General features: G+C 43.9%; 1 protein-coding gene across 5 annotated transcripts in view; it reads right to left on the minus strand.

The window, feature by feature from the left end:
• kansl1a (KAT8 regulatory NSL complex subunit 1a) overlaps positions 1 to 21,827 on the minus strand; it is a 29,337-nt gene that overhangs the window by 2,180 nt on the left and 5,330 nt on the right. For 3 of the 5 annotated variants that reach the window (XM_035146305.2, XM_035146307.2, XM_035146306.2), the window contains 12 exons: positions 18,140 to 19,613; positions 8,069 to 8,210; positions 7,785 to 7,868; positions 6,850 to 6,965; positions 6,181 to 6,322; positions 4,979 to 5,144; positions 3,424 to 3,579; positions 2,713 to 2,949; positions 2,365 to 2,519; positions 1,002 to 1,126; positions 738 to 795; positions 70 to 182 (listed from right to left, as the gene is read on the minus strand). In XM_035146305.2, coding sequence (XP_035002196.1) covers positions 70 to 182; positions 738 to 795; positions 1,002 to 1,126; positions 2,365 to 2,519; positions 2,713 to 2,949; positions 3,424 to 3,579; positions 4,979 to 5,144; positions 6,181 to 6,322; positions 6,850 to 6,965; positions 7,785 to 7,868; positions 8,069 to 8,210; positions 18,140 to 19,545 — 2,900 coding nt within the window. In that variant the 5' untranslated portion in view covers positions 19,546 to 19,613. The remainder of the gene's footprint in view (positions 1 to 69; positions 183 to 737; positions 796 to 1,001; positions 1,127 to 2,364; positions 2,520 to 2,712; positions 2,950 to 3,423; positions 3,580 to 4,978; positions 5,145 to 6,180; positions 6,323 to 6,849; positions 6,966 to 7,784; positions 7,869 to 8,068; positions 8,211 to 18,139; positions 19,614 to 21,827) is intronic. The other 2 variants (XM_035146308.2, XM_035146311.2) reach the window with 2 other exon arrangements.

The raw sequence follows: 21,827 nt of genomic DNA on the forward strand, positions 1-21,827 counted from the left end.
AAAGTTATGGTTTCGGGTTCTCTCATTAAAAACTGGTTTATCTTTGCAGGCGAGTGTTCAGGTGCCGACCTGCTGCCTCGCCTCTTAGCCGGAGCCAACGCCATCCAGGTCCAGCGAGTTCGCTCCTGGTCTTGATGCGGCTGGTGGAGCTGGACGAAAGCTGCGTCCGTCAGGTCCTCAACCTGCCGAGAGAAAACACCATCAGCACCTTCACACGGAGCTCAGTCCACATTAATACTAACATCAGTTATTAATCAATATGAATGCATTTAAATCATCATCTGGACGAGCAGCAAAGAACTGATGAATGAACAGATGGATTCACCAAATATAAAATGATAATTTGGGGGTTTTGTTAAAATCTACTGCTGCTACAAAGAGATAGAACAAATATTTGAGAGCATTTAGAAATGTATTAATATTTTGTTTATTCCTTCAAGTGAGTTTTTTTGGAAAGATCTGCTTTATGTTTTATGACAGTTACTTTAAAGCATCAGATTTTGGATCCGAATGGTTTTAGGTTTGACAGAAATATTTTTCTGACATTTTATAGATTAATTTAGAAAATCTGTTTTTAATCTTCTGAAGGATTTTCCAACCGCAGTTTACAAATCAGACCACCAGGTGTCGCTGTTCATTCACTGTCCTAGCACATGTTGATTAATACATTAGGATCTTAACGATCAATCCCTCCCACACATTTTACACCCGACTGATGAACAGTAGAAAACACCGACCTCTCGCTCGTCCTCCTCTTCAGTTATTGGTTGGGAGAAGATGTCCACGCTTCGCCACCTACACCAGAAGATTAATAACTGTGAGGACACGGCTGCGACAACGTGATTTACAGAGGAGGAAATTAAGAGACTAAAAACAGACACCAGGGAGAAGCCGAGCTGCTGGGAGGGTTTGTTTTTTAAACCTCCTGCATGAGAGCGAACAGAACAAACATCCTGCTGGTCACACCTGCCGCTCCGACAGGGGGAGGAGTCTGTGTTTACCTGGGCGTGAGGATCTCTTTGTACTGCAGCTTCTCCACTCGGGTGGTGGCGGCCACAGACATGGGGATCACGATGTTGTTGATGTCGAAGGAGCTCTCACCTCGCCTCCTCTTGATCGGCTGCTGCTGGGGGGGGGGCAGGAGGACAATTACATACATACTAAACTATATATATAGTATATATATATATATATAACAGGTTCACAACCAACACGTGTAATAAAACCGCACAACAACACAGGAGCTATGACCTCAGACGTGCCTGCAAGAGCAAGCAAACACGAGTGACTCATATTTGAGGAATGTAGCTTCACAATGGATGACGTTAAAACAGGAGAAGCTGAGTCTTATTAAACTGTTTTCATCTGAGTTTGTGTCAAAATATGAAGGTTTGCATGTGTAAAAGTTAAAGTCCCATCATGACTTCACTTCAAAACACACGTGAACAATAAGGCTTCTCTCAGAGAGTCAACAAATCATCTATCTCATCCCTCAGTCGACCGAGGGTCTCCCAGCGTCGACAGCTAGAAACAAGCTCAATTTATAGATTCTACAACCTTAACTCTCAAATATGAAACAGCTTAATTCAGGAGCACTTCCAGGCTTTGACCACGAGAGCTCGTCGTTCTCAAGGTACTCGTCACTACACTTGCATTTCCCCACGTTCATAAACTAACCAGCAGCTGGTTAGACTCATCAACTTCTGCAGAAACATCCAAATGACGCAGTGCACACAGGAACTAATGATATAATAATTCTTCTGAGGTCCGGCTAAGCAGAGACATTTTTGTGGTCGACCTTTAACAGTGAAACAGTCTATCTAAGGTCTTATTTGTAAAATTGAATTAGTGAGTTAGTTTTTTTTGGGCAAGTCATTGTGCAGCGACTCCTGGAGACTGAAATGTGAAACCCTGGTTTTCATGCTGCTCTCTGTCGTGTAACAGTTCCTCTTGAGACGCAGCCTCGTGCGAGTCTTAGAGAAAACCGGCTTTTGTCTGATGTCCTGTGTCAAAACAACGTAAGAGCCAACGTGTCGTAGGCATCAGGAGGATTTTAGTTTCTGATATTATATTAATGTCTATGTCACTGCAGCTCTCGTCAGTGTCTGATGTTTTTGTATGTTGCTTTCAAACATAGACAACATTTCTTAGTCAGTTTGAGTCTCTGACTGTAAAACTCAGGGTTTTGAGCCAAAGCGTCAAAGAAACAGAACTTTTCATCTTAATCATAGTTTGATAACGACATGCTAACACTTCCTGTCCTGCCTGTAATCCAGGTGTCAGGAGATAACCTGGTGTTAGCATTCGGCACAGAAAAGCTATGCTGCAGCTGTACTACGACATGAAGCCCAGTGTTTTCCTTACAGGTGTGCTCGGGACGCCCTGGCTGCTGACGCCCAGCGGCGTGGAGTTCTCTGAAGACGTGGACAGCTGGCGTGTCAGGGGGCTGTGAAGGGACGAGTGCATGTTGGCCAGAGTTGGGCAGGTGCTGCTTGAGTCCAAGAAGAGTTTCGGGGAGGCTGCAGGAGACGGAGAAGATTTAGACGAGTGTAGATTCAGGGAGATACATTTACTCATCTGATCTTAATCCATCTGAGGCAGACGTGTCAGGATTGTCATTTTTCATACCAGGAAACCTTCAGTTCCACATTAAACAGATGTCATGATAGATTCTTCTGTGTTTGAACTGGGCTTCATTCGTTAAACACTCACTGTCGGTTCTATCCAGCGAGGGCTCTCTTAATCTCTTGCGGCTGTAGTTCTTGTCGTAGGGCCCGAGGGGGTTGGAGATGGCCTGCAGCCGCTCAGTCTTGCACACGGCTTGGCCCTCGAGCCTGGCTGTGTTCAGCACCGCGCTGCTGCTGCTGCTGCCGCCGCTGCCGCCCACGCCGCTGTCCAGCGTCCTCGGCTTCTCAGCACGGTTCTTATAATGCCCCATTCCTGCAACGCCAGCAGCCACACACACATTTTCATGTTAGACGAGGAGTATTCATGGAGGTTTTAAACTCAAACGTTTCTAAATGAAATCTACGATGTGTCTGCAAAACAAAACATTGATCACATTAAATGCACGGATTGTTAAAATGATGCTTCACCACCAAAATGAAAACAAAGTGTTGTCACTAGTGAAGCATGTGGCTGCAGCAGCTCTGTCCGAGCGTTTAAAAACAGTTATATAAATAAAAATGACTGGAATCAAATAAACAGTTAAACTGTGACTGTGAAAAGAAAGAGAACAAACATTTTCGCATGATAAGATTTCTCAGTTTTATGGAGTCACACTTTGTCTTCATTCACAAGTCTTATTTATATATATAATGAAAACAGTTGAGGTCTGTGATGAAAGCCGCTCTTTTAGGAAGTGAAACTTCAGACACCGCAGCGATATCAGTGGAATCAGTCCCCGGTCGTGTCGGTACTTACTGACTGCCATGAGTGAGTTGGTGAACTTGTGCTTCTCTTTGGACGAGGAGAGCTTGTGTTTGAGGGAGAGCTTCTTCAGTGGTTTGCTCCGCTCCAGGGACTTTGTCTGCCACTGGCTCTTCATCACCTGCTGCAGACGGAGGCCTATACAAACATCTGAGGAAGAAATGAACACAGTCAACAAGACTCGACACACCATCAGCACAAATGTTTGTTTTAAAACTACAATGATCTCTGTGCAGACTCATGAATTATCTCTGTCTTGGTGTAATATCGGCTGATTTGTAAGTAATTTCAGAAGATGACGACGTGCTGAAGACAAGTGAATCTCAGTGTTTTCCAGTGTTCAGTTCCCCCCCGAGAGCAAAGTAGCCTGAATGACAACCATTTCCTGGACTAGTACAAAACATGTCACATATTCACACGGTACAATCCAACAGGAAATAAACTGATTTCAACAGTTTCCCTTTCAATTGTCTTAAAAGAAGTAAACATTAACGTTGCTCATGTAATTTACCACATTTCTGTGCACTCGACCCATTTCAGTTCCTCACGTCGAGTTCTGACTCAGACCCCTAACATCTGAAAGTCTGATCGCAATAACAGCGCTTGTTAAATGCACACACTTGGCGAAAGTGGTTGATCATCATGACCACAGCACAACTGCCGGTGATTCCTTCCACCACGTTTGAACTACACATAACCAACCTGAGCTGTTTGCTGCGCCTGTGTCTTGCTGCACCAACCATATCACCACGGTTACCACAGTAATGAGATCGAAATGGTACAGCTAACCGTGAAACCAGTAACAGTTTCCTCTTTAACCACTGGTAGTCGAGTTGTGACTGATAAGAATCTAATCAGGAAGGGAATTGGGGGGGCCAGTGCTCAATCTGTTCCAAACGTCTCTGTTTTTGCACAACCAGACTACAACATAGTCCCGGAGCGCCGCCGTGTTTCCAAACTTCTTTATTTCAGCCAGTCCAAGTCTCTGGAGTAGTGTGGGGGGGGGAGATGTGACCGCAGCAACAGTGGTGTGTCATAAAACTAAAAGATGGTAAAGTGCATCTAGCCTGAATCAGGAGGTTTCCTTGTCAGTAGATCAACATGAAATAACTATGACGGGCACAATTTAAAATCAGCCAAAGGCAAAGTACGATGTGGTATTAGGTCAAACACTCAACCGTTTTAAGGTTGTGAAATAAACCTCGTCTCAATTATCAGTCTTGAGACATGAATGTTCTGCCTTTTGGTCACACTCCTGAATAATCACAAAGAAATGTCGGCCTGTGTTATAACTGAAAATACAAAGAAAATATTCCAAAGCTCCAGGAAAACAAACAAAGAGGTTGTTATCACCGTTGTGTACACGAGCCTCGCTCTGAATTAATACACAATCCCCTTGACAAACAGAAAACACTGAAAATGTTCTCATAGAACTTCCTGGAGAGGATTGTCTCCGTGGCCACTCCCTGTCCGTCTTCCCCTCTGGATGTGAAGGAGGAAATGACTCCGTAAACTGAGCAAGACTTTGAGCGAGGAGCCCGGCACTGACCGTCAGGAAAGGAGAGGATGGGGTGGACGCCAAGATCCAGCCTTGACAGGCGCTCCAGGGTGGGCAGCTCATACTGAGGGTCTTCTCTGGGGGTGGGCCAGCCACCACACATCACACAGCTGGAGTTAACGCGGCAGTTACACTGGATGCAGCTGCTTCTCGGGGCCTGCAGGGGCATCAGAGACGGGTTATAAACCATATCAGACCGAGCTGTCAATATTCACCGGTGTACTATTAAGTACAATGAAGAATATTTCTACTATTTAATGTATCACAGGAGTTAGTCGCCCCAGAAACCATTTCCCTGTTTGAAGCCACATGGCGACGGACCTGGATTATTCACAGATGGCTCCAATATTCTGTTGTGTGTCAGCAGGATTACACTAAAACGGCTGAATGGAAAACTTGGAAGCATGTTGGGACGCGGTCCAAGAAAAATCTGTAGCTCCAGGAATTATTTTTAATGGCTTTTCTTTAACACTGCGTTATTTTGTGTGACGCTGTTTACAAACAAACATACAAACCAAGAAACAAACGGACGGGGATGAAGACTTAACTTCCCTGGGGGACGTAATTACACAGACAGAAATATCACAAATCCAGCCTCAGTTTTGTCCCCAGACTATAAATTAACAGTTGTTCCTGCTGTAACGGTTTCTTGTGTTACTACTGACTCCGTGTTAATGTGGCAGAGAAAATCTGATTTTATTACTACACATGGCATAAGGCATTAGTGTTTTAAGGTCTGACATTAGCACTCAATAAAACTTGAAAGTCACAGAACTCCGCTGTAGTTGTGAAGAGAAAAACATCAGCTCATGTTTCTATTTTCTTCTACTAAAACTTGTGAGTCGTCACAAGGGCGATAACTCGTCCTTGTTGTGCGACTGTGGGGGGGGGGATGCCCTACTTTTTCAGAAATAAGTCAGACATCTCTTGTTTATTCAGCTATGATGCAACAACTGAAGGAACTAATCAGCGAGCGCAGCCTAGAAACAACGTGGGCGAAGAAAAGTCCACTTCTTAAAAGTGCAACTAAGCATTCAACGGGTTCTCAATTTCACAATTAAACGCATAAAAAGAACAACTTCCTCTCGGTTTCTTTAAGGTGAAATCCCTGTGTGATTGAATACTGATGATTCTGCAACACAGAATTGTATCATAAGGCTCACGAGCCTCTGAACACAGACGGTGAACCTCACCTTGCCGTTGAGGTTGGGCACAGTGTTGGGCTGAATGAGCCGCCGTCGCCGACAGCTGACGAGTGGTCGTGTCCGTGCAGCCACACACGTGCTATCGTAGGCTGACGGCTGCTGGTGCTTGTTGTCCGCACTCTCCGACATCCTGACAACCGACAAGGAGAAAATAAGATCAACAAAACATATCAGTGAATCCTGGAAATAAACATCGGTGAATATTTTTACCAGAACATCTAGTTTGGCATTAATATTTATTGATGAATAGGGCTGCAACAGACACCTTCTTTTGGTATTAATACATTTGGAGATTATTTTCTTGTTTAATCAATGAGTTATTTTGTTTAGTGCCAAAAATGTACAAAAAATAGCAGGAATTCCCCCAAAGCCCATAATGACGTCTTCACAATCCAAAAATAATCAATTAACATACAGTTTATATGAATCTTAACTTAAACTCAGCTACAGATGGATTAAAGGTAAAAAAAAAAGGGCCTAAAATATGTTTTATTTTCATTAAGTCTCAGTCTCTTACTTTCTCTTTACTTATAACTTCCTGCAGCTCTGTAGAGTTCAGTTTATTTCATTTCATTCTTAAGTACATAGACGTTTGGTTCACCATCATCCCCCTCTGGGAACGTGGAATGAGGTTATCATCATTGTCAGCCGTCGTACCTGCTGAGGACGCCGTTGACTGGCTGTCCGTTCTGACCTTTCCACGGGCCGCCCTCTGCGTTGGAGATGTGGGCGGCCCCTGTGTGCTCCAGCCGCTCTGAACCAACGTCCTGCATCTACAGATAAGAAGAAGCCAGTGAGACTACACCTCGAGTTAACTGGCGCAGGGGCACAGGCTGAGCAGCAGCAGGATATTTAAAGGAAACTACAGAACAGACGAAGTGAATCGAGGCAGTGCTGCGGCCTTGAATTATTCAGGTGAGGTTTGTGTCCTCGACACACCCGGAGCCTGGAAACCACTTCTGCAGTGTCATCACAGTGCAGAGCTCCGAGCTCCTGCTTCACAAGATTTTAAACAAATAAGCAGAACTTCACGATGTTAGTTATCTAAAGACTCGCCCTCACACTTTGGAGATCTCATTTCATTTCTATCCACAGCAGATCCACATGTCTCTATAGATTCATTCAGTTAAAGCATATCCTGCTTCAGCTAAAACACTAAATCATATTGTATTAAAAACTGAATCTGTGGCTCATCAGCACATAATCCACACGTAATCCACCAGGATCAGAGTCCACACCTGCAGCTGTTCTACATCGAGAGAGACTCCCTGTCGGAAATGATCTGAATATGAATGTTTATTCCACTAAAGCCGTTTGTCTGATTCATTGAGAACTGAGGGACACATGAAAAGAAACCATTTGACATTTCATTTCCATCAGATGCTTTGATTCACAAGAACAAACGGGTTGAATGTTTTGCTGAGGATCACGAGCCTGAATGAATAAAGTGAGCAGGACAATGAACGGATTACATTTACTTGAGAATACCTCCATCTGATAACTATCATTTACCTTTAACTTAATATTTCTCCACAAAATATGACCAGTTGTACATGAAAATAAATCCCTGTGTCAACCTTCAGTCTGCTTACCTGACTACTGACAGGCTCTGCTTTCACTTCTATCCCACCGGCAGGCACCGTGCTCGGGGAGACGCCTCCCAACTCTACTAAGCCCTGCGGAGTGGAGACCTGAGCGTTAGACTTCGAAAAAAATCCCCACGTGTGAGGAGACGGTAAAGAGAAGAGAACGTCACAGCAGCTTCTTCATCATCATCATCATGGAAACAACTTTAACAGCCAAATTAAAATCCAGTATTTAACAGAAACACAACCAGATCCTCACGAAAGCAACTGACTCGAACATGGCGACTGACCTTGCTGGCGCGGATCTGTCTGTAGATGTCGGTCTGCTGTCGGATGCGGTACTCCAGGTCCGAGATGTGGGCCTGGAGCCAGTTCCAGTGACTGATGATCGCAGCTCTCTCGACGGTGTAGCGGCTCTCTGCCCGCTTCCATCTAGGGGTCAAAGAGGGTGTGAGAGTGAGATTCTGGATGACAGGGTGCAATGAAACGCCTGAAGATTTAAATATATCACAGAGCTTTAAATATCACTCAGTCATCAGCAAAACTACCAAACTAAATCATTTGAGAGGTGAAATGCAGTTTTCAGCCTCTAAAATATGAAAACATTGATATGATTTATTTTTTTTGCTGTTTTCTGACATTTTAAAGACTCAACGATTTAGTGAGAAAATAACCAGCAGTAGTGAAACAGTCCCAGTCGACACAAAATCAAATCATTTTCCTCAAACACACTCAGTCAGTTGTAAGTAGTGCACAGTCAAGAATAGTGAATGTCTGGTCTGTCATGAATCATCTATTTAAATAAAATACACTGAAAGAATCAAGTGAAGGACTCAGATCATGTAGAGCAGATAATCTACAGCGCCTCGGAGCATTTCCTCCGTCAGACTGCAGAGGTCAGTGAATCAGCGTTATACGAAGCTCCCAGCAATGGCAACTGCAGGCGCCCATAAAAGCTCCCTCTTCAAAAACACCCAGAGAGATGGGGTCTTCATCACAAGTGAGGGTTAGAAATAAGAAAGGGGGACTTCCATTTCACGGACTCTATTCCATGTCACAGAGTGTACGCCAGCTGGGAGCAGAGTACTCCATTTTACCAGTATGACACACAGAATGGGCATTTCAAAGGCAGACATGAGAGGAAAATGTCTGCTCCTGCACGGCGCGGCAGCCGCCACAGAGGGCGCCATTTTGTCAAAATACGGGCTGCAGTGACCGTGGCTGAACAATGAAAATAATGACTCAGATGGCAGACAAAGATAGACCTTGCACTCTGAGTCTTTTCTCCTCCCCACACCCGTCTCTGTTTTCAATTTTCAAAGCTCCACCAGGATGGAGGAAGTTGACGGAGGCTGGTGCTCGGAGGGAGGGAGGGAGGAAGAAGGGAATGAAAGAGGGACGACCAGCACTGGGAAGCTCTGGCAGCCTGGAGAGGAACAGACGGGCTTTGAAAGCAATCTACAGGCCACAGGGTGGTGGAGGGGGGTGGGGCTGGGTCAGGAAACTGTGCAGCAGACACAGAGATAACCAATAATCCAACCAGGAATCCTGTCTTATTGTGGAGCTCAGTTACTGTTGCTGTGATGCAGACATCAGCCTCCAATCAGGGCAATGAAAGATGTCATGATTCCTTCTTGTACTCGGTTGCAACACTGAGGCATCTACGCCCGTTTCTCTGCAACACAGCATCAAGGACACTGCTGCAGAAACAGCTGCAGTGTTTCTGGGTAATAACATTTAATTTTTCTGTTGTACGGACTCAATCCTGTTACAGTCACACACACAAACACACAGTTCTTCCGCTGTGTGGTGAGCGTTCACTTAGACTGCAACACTCCTGAACACGCCCATAGCTGGTGCATCAGATCAATGCTCTGGCAATTCATTTGCATCAGAGTCCCTGCGGAGACTCTCCTCAAAACAACACTGGTGGCAGGAAGTGTGTCCCACCATCTAGTGCACAGATTACTGAGGGCAGTGATTCACCAAGCTGTGGACAAACAGATCTACGACGAGAGGACGGACCAGGTGACATGTCCCAGAGGGGAAAGTGGGAAATGATCAAGGAGATTGATATGTTTCATGTCAGGGACGACAGATTACACATTAGAACCTGAACAGTGTGGATATTAATATTGTGGAGTAAAACATTTCTATTACTGATATTACGGCTGTTATATATATATATAAATAGTGTTTCTCATTAATTATATAGACTGTGGTGGCCCGCCATACTCTAAATGTGTCCGACCAGTTTCATAATGAACCAGACAATGTTTTTACAGTTCTCATAATAACATAAGAGATTAATAACTTTGTGTTTTGCTCCGTTGCTGCATCGTATAGCTGTGATCAGTTCATGCTGGCTCATGCTATCGTAATTAAGTTGTTAGCGTCCACGCAGACAGTCGGACCTCATCGCTTCAGCAGCAGTTGTCATGGGAGAATTCCCCTTTGTGTAGCCGTCACCTGGAATCTGTTGTGTGTCACAGTGACCTTCATGCACAAGCACCCCCCTCTACCACCATAGAGTGAACTAATTCCGTATATACATTTTTAAAAATGTACAATGATTCTGAGAAGTCATAATCAGACCCACACGGCAAAGAAATGCAATTGAGGCTTGATATTTTACAGTTTAAAGCCAAATATGTGGAACTAAACTTAGGAAAATAGACATTTTATGTAAATATAAACGCATCTTTTCTGCATAGTTTATTCTGAGAATAAAACTTTTCATATCAGCAGACATAAATGCAAACTCTGTTATATCTGAAAGGCTCATATAGGCCAACTGATGAATTGGTCTGGCTCTAGTACAGATTGTCAAAACACCGAAGCAGGACAGCATCTCTGTATTGTTCTTGGAACAAAGAAAGAAAGACGCCGTCTGAAAAAGGTCAAACAAAGGAGACACCGAGATCTGATCATGAAAGGGTGGAAACCTGGAAAAGAAAATACAGGAGCTCCCTGGATCTTAACTCACGCGTTTGGGTTTTATCACTGAGTCTGACATGTTGGATAAATTAAACTAAACAAACTCAGCAGTTTAAGAGTCCAATTCCCACAAGAAGGAAACTGCTAGTGTTGTTCATAATGAGAGGGATGTAGAAGACTCGAAACAGACGTTCGAATAAACACAAACACACAGAGGCCATTACAAGTCCAATGACCTTAATCGTCACAGAGGAGGATGAGGAGGAGTCAGTCAGCAGCGTTGAGAAATCCCCCCCCTCACTCCCCCGACTCCAGGATCTCCGTTCTCCCCCTCCAACCAGGACATTAACCTCCCCCTCTCCTCCCACACACAAAGCACCAACGGCGACCACTACAGCCGCCCTGTTTTCTGGCTGTCAGCACATTCTCCATTGTGGCTCTTCTCTGGATGCGCCGCATGGTATGTTGCACGGTGCTCGCCACCCCCCTATACCATACTGGCCCTCGCAAAGCCAACTTGACTGCTCAGAAACCGACAGGCATCTGAGCCGAGAGCTCGCCGCTGAGTCAGGCGATACGTCCACACCTGATATCTGCTACAGATTTACCATGAACACAGGACACGTGACATTTAGAGAGCCTATATTTATATGTGGATACTGTCTCCTCCTCCTGTGTGTTTGTTTGTGACAGAGGGGGGTGTACTTCCTTTCTGGCAGGTGGAACCAGATTACCTTTCTATTTGTCTGACGCTTGTGAGAATCACTGTAATTACGCTGTACACTTCACAACATGTTATGCTAAACAAATTAATCTGCTGTGACATTTTATGTTCATTGTTCCATCACTCGGTACAATGAGCACCTGAGAATATACTCCAGTCTCCTGTACGAGAGTCTGACATAACGGAATATATTGTATCACTCACCCTCCACTACAGGGAACCTGGCGGCAGCATTATGTGCTCATGGGGTTTAGAAGCATCGGTTTTATCATAATATACAACTTACAAGTAAACAGGATATTCCAGATCTGATCTTGGTATTCTGCAATGACGATCAAGCAATCATAAACCTAAATCAATATAAATCCAAAATTCGAATACATTTAATGTCCAATTGTGAATCAATTATAATTTTAAGAAAAAAGTATATATGTGCATATATTGCTGATATACTGAAAATCACGTGCTCAGTTGTTTTCTCTGACACTTTTATGCAAAAAAATATGAACAGATCTGAGTTCTAGTTGGAACTGCAGATTTGACTTCCTTGTTTCTGCAGGGTTTTTTTTGCAGATAAGCCACAACTATAACTATAACCGGATTTTAAAAACACCATATTTTGCTCAGATTACACATTAAGAGGGTATTGTTGGTCTCTAAACCTGACATGCTAGCTCTCGAATCCTTCCAGCCACAATGGGTCAACACTGCACCCTCCAAACTATCTTCACAAACATAATAAAAAAATATATTTAATGAGGGCATTCAAGTTATGATCCAAGCTACATCATCAAAATGCAGAAATATAAGGCATTTATATACAGATCATATAAAATAGGCCATGTACTATTAAGAAAATGTTGCTATCACATTAGCATGAGTAAATACTCTTTTATAGTAGGAAAACATACTTGATGAAGACACTGTACAACGCAGCCATGTTGTTTAGGTGATAAAAATACTATCCTGTATTAAACCCATGTTCATATTCTTAAACATGAGCTTCTCGCACAAAAAACAGCCAGAGGAACGTAACCAGAGGTAAATCAACACAAACCCAGTCAGTCATCATTCATGCTCAATAACAAGGGAAAAATCAAAGCATCAACTGTCATTTCAATATTTTTCCTCTCTCGAGTCCGGGATTTTTCAAACAAGATCTGAGAATTATCCACATAACAGTGAAATGCTGTAAAGGCTGAGGGCTTTATTCCTTCATGCCAGTACAGTTGGCTGGAGCTTCACAGGACAGCCGGTTAAACACATCTTTAACAGGAAGAAACTGCTCAGGAGCCGGGATCGTGAACGAGACAGGCCGACAGGGTGCGGGGCAGGAAAAACGAGAGAGGGCAAATTCAGCCGGAGAGCTGCAGCAGTCATTACATAAAAGAGGGGGGTTATGTAACGCCTGTGGGTTCGTGTTGAGGAACTTGGGCCGAGCTAAACACATCCAGATGTGTCAAACAGGACAGAAACCTATACACACACTCACATATATACACAGACAGAGCAATGAGGAGGGAAAAAACACAGCTAAGCTGCTCAGACTGCAGAGTAATGCTGAGCCATAAGCATGAAAGGAACGCTGTTGTCTCAGCCAACCTAGTTACCCTAGTTCACGAGCGGCAGGCAGACAGGCATTTTAACTGTCCTGTTGCATAAAGATCATACATGCAACATGTACTCGTGTGCTATCTGGAGTTATGTCATCCTGCAGACACAACGCCGGCCAACCTGGACTCACTTTGACGCCAGTCAGGACGACAACATTTCAGATATTTTCACCGTTTTTGTCTCAGAGCCATTATGTAAGATCTGAGATTTCCCGATGAGCATTATTGTTGCCTCAGAAACGGTGCCCACTCTCTTCTCAGCACGGAACAACCCGTGCTCTATGCAACATGCCTAAACAACAGACTGCCCGTGAACGTCCAGCTCCAGTGCATCTGTTGTTTCAAGCCATTTACATTCACGTTTGTTTCTCTGAAGGCAGCAGTTCCCACACCTTGGTAGAGGCCAGCATGGACGTCACATTCACAGACAGGCACACAAAGGCCCTGCAGCATAAGCAGAGCAACAGATGTTGGCTGGCCCCCAATCCTCTAAGATACGGGAAACCACGTCTACTCTATAGACAGGGATGACAGGATTAGTAGCAAGCGAAGCACTGCATCCAAACAAGCAGCTCAAATAGGTTATTTTCCACATGGCTGTCAATGCAGCCGACGTTAAATAATTGAGGTGCGGCCGCCTGAAGAAGACATTACATTGTCTGTAGTGTTTACTGGTGAGGTGCTGTAAAGCCATTAATTGCCAACTGTCGGTTGTGATAATGTGACATTATGGTTATTTGCACATACATACATTTCTACAGGTACCAACAAGATCCTTTAAACCATAATGAGTAAGAGTTAAGACCTACGTCAAGTACGACGGATATAAAAGAATATCCGAGTCCCAGAACTACTTACACTCCCCTATAATAGAGAATAAGGTGAAGTAGTAGTTATGGAATAAACCCTGAAACGCCACGTTATTCCACAAACTACAGAGACAGCAGGTATCCAGTCTTTCCCACAGACAAGCAGAGTGTATATAGATCAATTCTGACCAATGTTTGGACCCCACTGGTCTTATGTGTAGATTTATGACAGTGTGTTAATGTCTGTATTGTTGAGACAGAACTACAACACACAGAGACATTGAAAACTATGCATTAAACATTCTCTTATAAACAAAAGACCTTTTAAGGTGCGACTGAAATCAGCGTTAACATAATTAAGACCTACCTCAACACATTTAGGACCTAGTGCGTAACAGTTTAACGTATTTTATACATTCTAAGGCCGTCTGTTAACTAAGAACCCTGCACACACCCTAACATGTTGCAAGTGTTCTCCTCTGTAGGGTTGGGAGCTGAAAACCAGTTCTCAACTTGTTGAGGGACGGATGAGTGTGCACTGTGCATCTGACGGCTGCATACGAAGCATTACGGATGTAGTTATATATTTCTAATGCTGTGTGCAGAGAGTCATTAGACATCTGCAAACAAAACCTATCAAAGGGCACTTTTGTTACAGTGAAAGAAAAACTCCAAAACGTGCTTTTAAAAGAACTTAATTTGCTCTCCACGTTTGTTTATATATGCTTTAAGTTCGTAGTTTCGCTGTATATCCAGCTCATTCTTATAAAACGTGATTGGACTGGCTGTTAAAGTGTTCTCAGGTCTGGGATATTTTTATGAGTGGAAAAAGGACACCGAGCAAATTGTCTGCAGGGAAGGCAACATCTCAACATGCTACAACTGATTTTATAAAACTGATTAATCTGTGGTTCTTCCCCTGATCTATTTTCAAATGAATTATAATCTTACTGACACGTTTATATGGTGTTATAGACGAGGAACACTTAGGGTCAGCTATATGCACAGCAGGAAGCCAAAATTAGCTGCTTAGCAGAAATCATCATGAAGTAGATCAGTAATTCATTTAACCACACATCATTTACTAACAGATGCAGGATGAAATAAGAATTTTACTCTGAAAATACAACAGTAAATGAACATGATAGCAATGCTGAAGTCAAAGGACGAACATTAGCTTCACCTTTGTCCATAAACTCATGGAAATCTATTTTTAAACCTTGCAGTGAGGTTTGTAGGAAGCTGCAGTTGCTTTCTGAAATGTATACGATGGTTGAACGATTGAAAGTTCTCAGGGTAAAGTATCATGTTTGATATAACTAAGAAACTTCCACGCAGAGAGAAGCAGACGAGGAAATTAGTTGGAAAACTAGGAGATTTTAAATGTTAGACAATGCTTGTGAGGCAGCAGTAACCGATGAGCGGGTGAGGAATCAAGTTACCATTGTATTGAGCTGCCCAACCCTGCTGTAAAATCAGAATATTACGTCAGTGTCGTTCAGATGCTTTCTGTAAACTAGGCACTGCAGCATGAAGAATTGTGATTGGTCTACTTCTCCTCAGCAACCAACCAGAGCCGTTGGATTTTCATCAGAATGTAAATATACTGAGACAATGTGAACAATGGCCGTGTGTAGAACGGGTTAAAAACACAGGGAAATATAAATAAATCCTCTATTCACAGACACTTTGACGACCTTCGATTAATGCAGCATTTAACCTCATTTTCCTTAGTCTGGCATTTATAGTTTAGACGTCATTATCTGGTGTTCATTTAAAAAAAGCTCACAATATAAACCCTTCATCTCAGCCACATTCATAATGACAAACATACCAATGTGTTTTTAACATCACAATGATATTTTATAACTGTATTGCTGATGTCATGAGAATCATAACCTTAATGTAAGTGACCATCTGCCAAATCTCAGTAACCACTACAAATACATACTCAATTGACGCCATAGTATTTCAAGTATATTTAGTAACTGTAGAAAGTACCTACAACTTTCAAAGGGTTTTATTCACAAAGCTCTTCTAGATGTTTCCCTTTCATTTTGATACTATTCATCTTAATATAATAAAGAGCCGGGATGCGCTTTACGCTCTTCTCTAAGAACTGAGTGGACACGAGGTCCTGATTCTTCACTGATGTGAAGTTAGATTAAAGTTCACACCTCCTGTAAACCTGCTCATTACAGCACGACTGGATTTTAAAAAGTAAACAGCGTCAGAAGTTACCCAAAACACGCTTATTGAAGGTGCCACCAGTCGTCTCATGTAGCAGTCTAATGTTAGCCCTATTAGGAAACACTTAGCTAGCCTCAGCTGGAGCTACAATCACTTCCGAGGCCTTGGTGTCCAGTTCGAATGTTAATATAAAAATCTAAAAATACTGACATAATATACACTCGTCCTTCCTCCCCACAGCCATTGTTGCCGTTTTATTTGAGATTTATTTTCAGCAAGTAAACACATCTCCAAATGTTAGCTCCACACAGAAAGGGCTCCTTATACATGTTATCATCAGGGGCCCCAATGTGTTAGTGGCCAGCTCAGACTTCTCTGTTTCAGCTGCTGCATTGAGCCAAAACTAACACTAGTTGGAGATGTCACTTCCTGAACACACGGTTTAGGGAGGAGTGCATGGAAGGGTGTGTTGGATTTATTTTCCAGCCTTTGAAGACAGCCTCACTAGTCAAGGTGTTTGCATCACACAAGGAAAGAAAAAAACAATGTCATCCCTGGTCATAATGTCTAAGGGCCTCTATAAATATTGAATTACTTAATTATGGAAAATATGTTTTGACATTACTTTCATGTGAAGATTTACCCGTTTATGACAGGGAATATATAACAGGGAAGAATTACACAAGGGAATTCAAAAGCATCATAAAATGACTAACTGTGTACTTCAAGCTATGGTGCAGTATAATGACCAGCTGCCAGGGCAGATTGTAGTTTCTATAAGGAATACGATTTCCTTTCTGGGTTAACAAACTTCCTTCCGATACTTCCTGCAGTATGTATTCACGTCTATATCTTAACATTATATATAACAGCTGGGTTGTAACTGACCACAAAGCACTAAGCGGTTTATTGTTTTGTTACTTATTTTTCAAAGTAGACAATATTCAGGTTTTTACATAAGATCTGAAATTATAAGCAAAACAGAAATTTACTGATAAAGATAATCTGTTTACATAAACTACTCATGAGGTCATTATCCTCCTTCACTCTCGTAGACGTAGCCCACTTTCCCTTCTTCTTGAATATGATAAGGATCTTACTGTAATGTTTTCTCAATATGAACAAGTATGCACACATTACAAGCATTTTTTGCAACACACACAAGCTTCCTGTTGAGTTATGAAGATATTTAGGTCAAAGGTCTAAAGTCAACACAATAAAGACAATAAAAACCTGTCTTCGCTTCCTTGTTAATAATCTACCCAATCCTACACAGGTCAGTAATTCCATTAACGCTGCTGACCCAGCTGCTGGATTTTTTCCCCTCCTTCCAAACACTAATGACACAGAAACGTGTACTCTGATGTGAACTTCCCGTGGAATACATTTGCAGGCCCCTGCTGAGGTGAACCCGACATCACATCAGGTAGCATGTGAAAACATAAAAACCCACATCTTCTGCAAAACCACCACCACCACCCCCCCCTAAATCTGTTTCTTCTCGGTTTCAGTTTAAATCAAAAACATTCTCCGGCTCTGTGGGCGCTCACTCGTTTGCTCTGCAGATAAACAGAACGTTCAGTTTCAGGCTCGGTTCTCTCAGGAGGAAGCGCCGTGTGACGAGATAGCTCTTTACTTTCTGTCCTTTCCAGCCCGAGTGTTCTCCACAGGATGATACCGCCCACACAACTATACATGCACTCTGGGCGAACGGTATCTCTTCCCCTCCCTGGAGTTTGACCCATCCACTACCGAGGCAGTTATAATTGTCATTAGCACCTGCTAGGCCAAAGTAGCATATCACAGGGCCTAGAAACACAGGGACTTACACCGGGCAGTTGAAGAACGGCAGGCAACATGGAAATGCAAGAGTAATGGGAGGCACTCGAGTGTGAGGTAACAGGTCAATAGAGACAGTTATTAATAAATCCTATTGGAGAGATTTAACATGAAACTTTTTTCATATAAATGCTGCTTTCAACATTCAGCTTTAGCTTCAGCTGTGAACTATTCAGTGCTGCACAATCACTTACTTATGTACAGGTATAAAGAAGTGTGATGCGTAAGTGGGTTAGGAGTTGTACTTACATTTTGACGTGACGCTGATCAATGTCCACTCTGGCCAGCTCCTCCTCCTCCAGGTCAGAGTCCCCTCCAGAGCTACTTTCTGTCACATCTGAGTCAAAGGCGCTTTCTGCTGAATGTAGGTTGGCTGATCCACTCAGATACAGCCTCTCCAGCTCCAAGGGCATGGAGCCACCCTTCAGGAAGCGACTGAGTCCGTCTCTGTTGTTCGAGGAAGAGTGGCGTCCAGTCCTCCATGTAGCTGTAGGGGTCGCCGTCTCCGACTTGCGGTTACCAGCCAGTAGCCGGTTGAGAGCCGAGTCCAAGAAGCCACCGAGCTGCTGTTGAATATGCCGCTCCACCTGCTTGGCCTGTACCACCTGAAGACGTTTGCGCAGACGCCTTAGCCGGCTTTCAATCTCAGCTTGGCGGCTGTTGTTGAGAAGTGTGCGCTCCCGAACGTGAGCGTCAAGGCTGTCCGAGGAAGAACTACAGGGGAGAGGAGGCTGTGGTGCAGGTGTGCAAGATGGGGATCCCTGCAGGCTGCTACCTGGTTTCTCCCTATCAGAGCCCTGCGGCTGACTGGTGGACGTGTGTGAATCAGCCTCCTCTAAATTCACCTGTTCATTAGGGTTAGGGTTGTCATGAGTAAAGGGGGGAAGTGCAGAAGACTGAAGCACTGAGGGTTCGAAGTGTTTTCCATCTGTATTTTGAGAAACCCCAGAGGAATGCTTCTGTTTAAGGGTTCCTTTTACCGGGATGTGCCCTGATAAGGTAGCAGCCAAGGTCTCCGAGTCCAAGGGCAGGTTCTGGGACTGAGAGTCTGTGGTAGCAGTGGGTTTGTCACCATTCACTGCCATGACACAGCCAGACGCGGACATAGTGGCCAGCTTTTTGGCCAGGCCGTTGACAGGTGCCATGGGCTGGCCACCTCCGTTAGTGCTGCCACTCATGAGGCTTTTGAGCTGGCTGCCAGAGAGTTCAATCGCCTGCCTCTTCCTCAACAGGAAGTCTCCTCCGCCGTTGAGCAGGGAAGTGGGCAGTATTCTGTGGGTTTTCAACACAGACTGTTTGATGAGGACCCCTTGCAGCTTGATCGTCTCCTTAGTTGAAGGGACAGGTGTCACATCAGAGCATCGATAAGAAGCCACCAGAGGCTGGAGTTTGCCCAGGGCCGAGGCCTGGGCCACGGAGTCTGCTTGGGGCTGCTGCTGCTGCTGTTCCTGGTCGCCGCCACAAAAGTCAAGAGGACACTCTTCGGGGGCGGCCTTGCACTTAGCGGGACCGCTGCTGTGGATGAGGATGTTGCTGGCGTTACCGTTGTTCTCTGCACTGGCCGGTGAGAGACTTGAGGATGGGGCAGCCAGTTTGAAGCGGATGTGGTGAGCTTCGGCTGGGGCGTCGGTGAGAGCGGGCGCCATCGCAGCCATGCAGTGCAGAGGGACGGGCACCTCGGCCTGCTCCACACCACCCGCTTACTGCCCCACCTGAGGACAGCCTGGACAAGACAGAGAAAGACCGGAGCAGAGGGGAGACAAGAATTGTAAAAGTTAAAAACATTGGTTAAACTCAAACTCAGTCACCGAAGTATACATGACATATTTACTGCATCAAATTCTGGTCTTTGTTGGTCTGGGAGGATTTAAGGTAAAGATATTATCCAATCAACAATTTACAGGTAACATTTACAATCTTGAAAAACAACATTCTAAATAAACATATACACAAAATAAATACTAATTCAATTCTGAAGGCAGCAGCTCTGCAAAAGTCTCATCTGTATTCATGTGAACTTGATATCCTGAAAAACAGTTCAAAGGCTCAAGGACTAAGACATTTTAAACCACAAAAAAACCCACAAGAAAACATCTATGTTTGCTCATATTAAATATCATATCCTGAGTGCAAAGTCAAATGAAGGCAGGTTCTTCCTATATGTAATAGAAGATACGGGTGAAATACTTGCGATACAGGTTCTGTAAGCCTTTAGAGTGAGTGGAAAATTACTAACCTCCACCCAATGAAAGTACCATTTCTCAAACGTTCTGCACCAAATAAAATCATTGGAAAAGCTTTAATACCACTGCTTAATAACAAGTCCAACACACTGACTCAAACACAAACGGAGTGAAGGTCCACAACTAATCTAGTTAAAGGCCTAATCAAATGAACGGGTGACTCATTGACATTTTGCTGACCTGCTGGCTGAGTGTTGCTAAAAATGATCCAATAAAAAAGGAACCAGGAGAAACGTTCAGGTGAATGAAATGGACATTTCAGATGTGCATTTATCTTTCTGGCCATTTTAGCTCCTGCAAAAATCAGATTTACTGTAAACACAACGATGCATTCATCCACACAAGGCCTCTCTGAAGATTTAAATGAATACCAAACATATCTAATGATATGCACCGACCTTGGGAACGGAACACAAACGATATACATGCGAGCAACAGCCGACATCTGAGCAAAAAGGCTACGCTAATAAATAATTCCCACTACACCCATGTGTGTGTGAACAAGCCCTCATTGTCATTTACTAACAAGGCTCTTCTTTAATGAATAAGCTTTGGAATTCATTTCTGATGAGGCAAGAAACAGGAAAAGCCAAAATGCAAATTGCCCGAACCCCACTGCCCTACATGTGCCCTGGTAAATCAGTGTGCAGCAGGGCTCCTCCACACAGGCAGTGTAAGTAGGTGGATTTAGGCCTCAGCATTAGTCCAAAGCACATGATGTCATCCTGACTGGGTTCCTGTGTGAATTTCTGCTCAACGTACACATCATTTCCTATTCCCCCAAAATATGATCCTCCAACTAAATGCATGAAGAGAACAACGTGGCCAGGATGAAGCATGATCTCAATCGTCACGTTATTCAGATTGATTGGCTTCATATTCACATCCAACTTTTCTTCAGAAGCCTCCCTTCAAATGACACAGGAGATAAAAGGGAGCTGCATCCCCGCGTATCGTCTGCAGGGTCAGATGAATGGAGGCTCAGTATTTCACCGCAGTTTCTAGTCCGCGCGCACTACGCCATGTTGGTATTTCCGAGGAAGATTATGCAATGCGATTCATATAACTAAAAAAACGCCCGTTCCGCTGCAAAACACACCAAATATGTGCGCAGTAGATCAAAGGAAACGAGCCAACGCGTCGCTATAGTTCGTAGTCACGATAGCATTAGTATAAATAACCCGCCTGGGCAGAGATGCGACAAAAAGCGTCCACATCAAACGTTATCCGGCCATAACGCAATCCCCAAAATGTCTTCCTAATGTTTACAAAAACATGTGCAAACATACCAGAGAGCGGTTTCTGTGCAGGGCGCGTTCAAGCGTAATTACGTTATTCAATTCTCTGAGGCTTCAGCGGAAATAAACCCCCGATGTGGATCGGTGTGCTCGCATCGCAGAGACAAAACAACAAGCACCGCACGACCACGGCATGGAGGAAACGGATGAAATGTCTCGTTAACCTCGGACCCTCTTTATACACTGCGTGCAAATTAATGCGCTTCGCTGCTGGCTCACGTTAGCAGCGGAAAGCTGCTGATGCAAGAAACACAACCTGCTGGAAAGATAGCGTGAGCTCCCACAAGCCGACTGCAGTGGCCCCAGCAGCCCTGCTCATGCCGGGGCTTCGGTTTCACTATCTCCGTTGTGCAATGTCTATTTTCTAAAAACCGCTCAAATCGCCTTCTGCGCAAA

Source organism: Hippoglossus stenolepis, chromosome 21 (genome assembly GCF_022539355.2).
Source record: "Hippoglossus stenolepis isolate QCI-W04-F060 chromosome 21, HSTE1.2, whole genome shotgun sequence".
In the NCBI taxonomy this organism is placed as follows: domain Eukaryota; kingdom Metazoa; phylum Chordata; class Actinopteri; order Pleuronectiformes; family Pleuronectidae; genus Hippoglossus; species Hippoglossus stenolepis.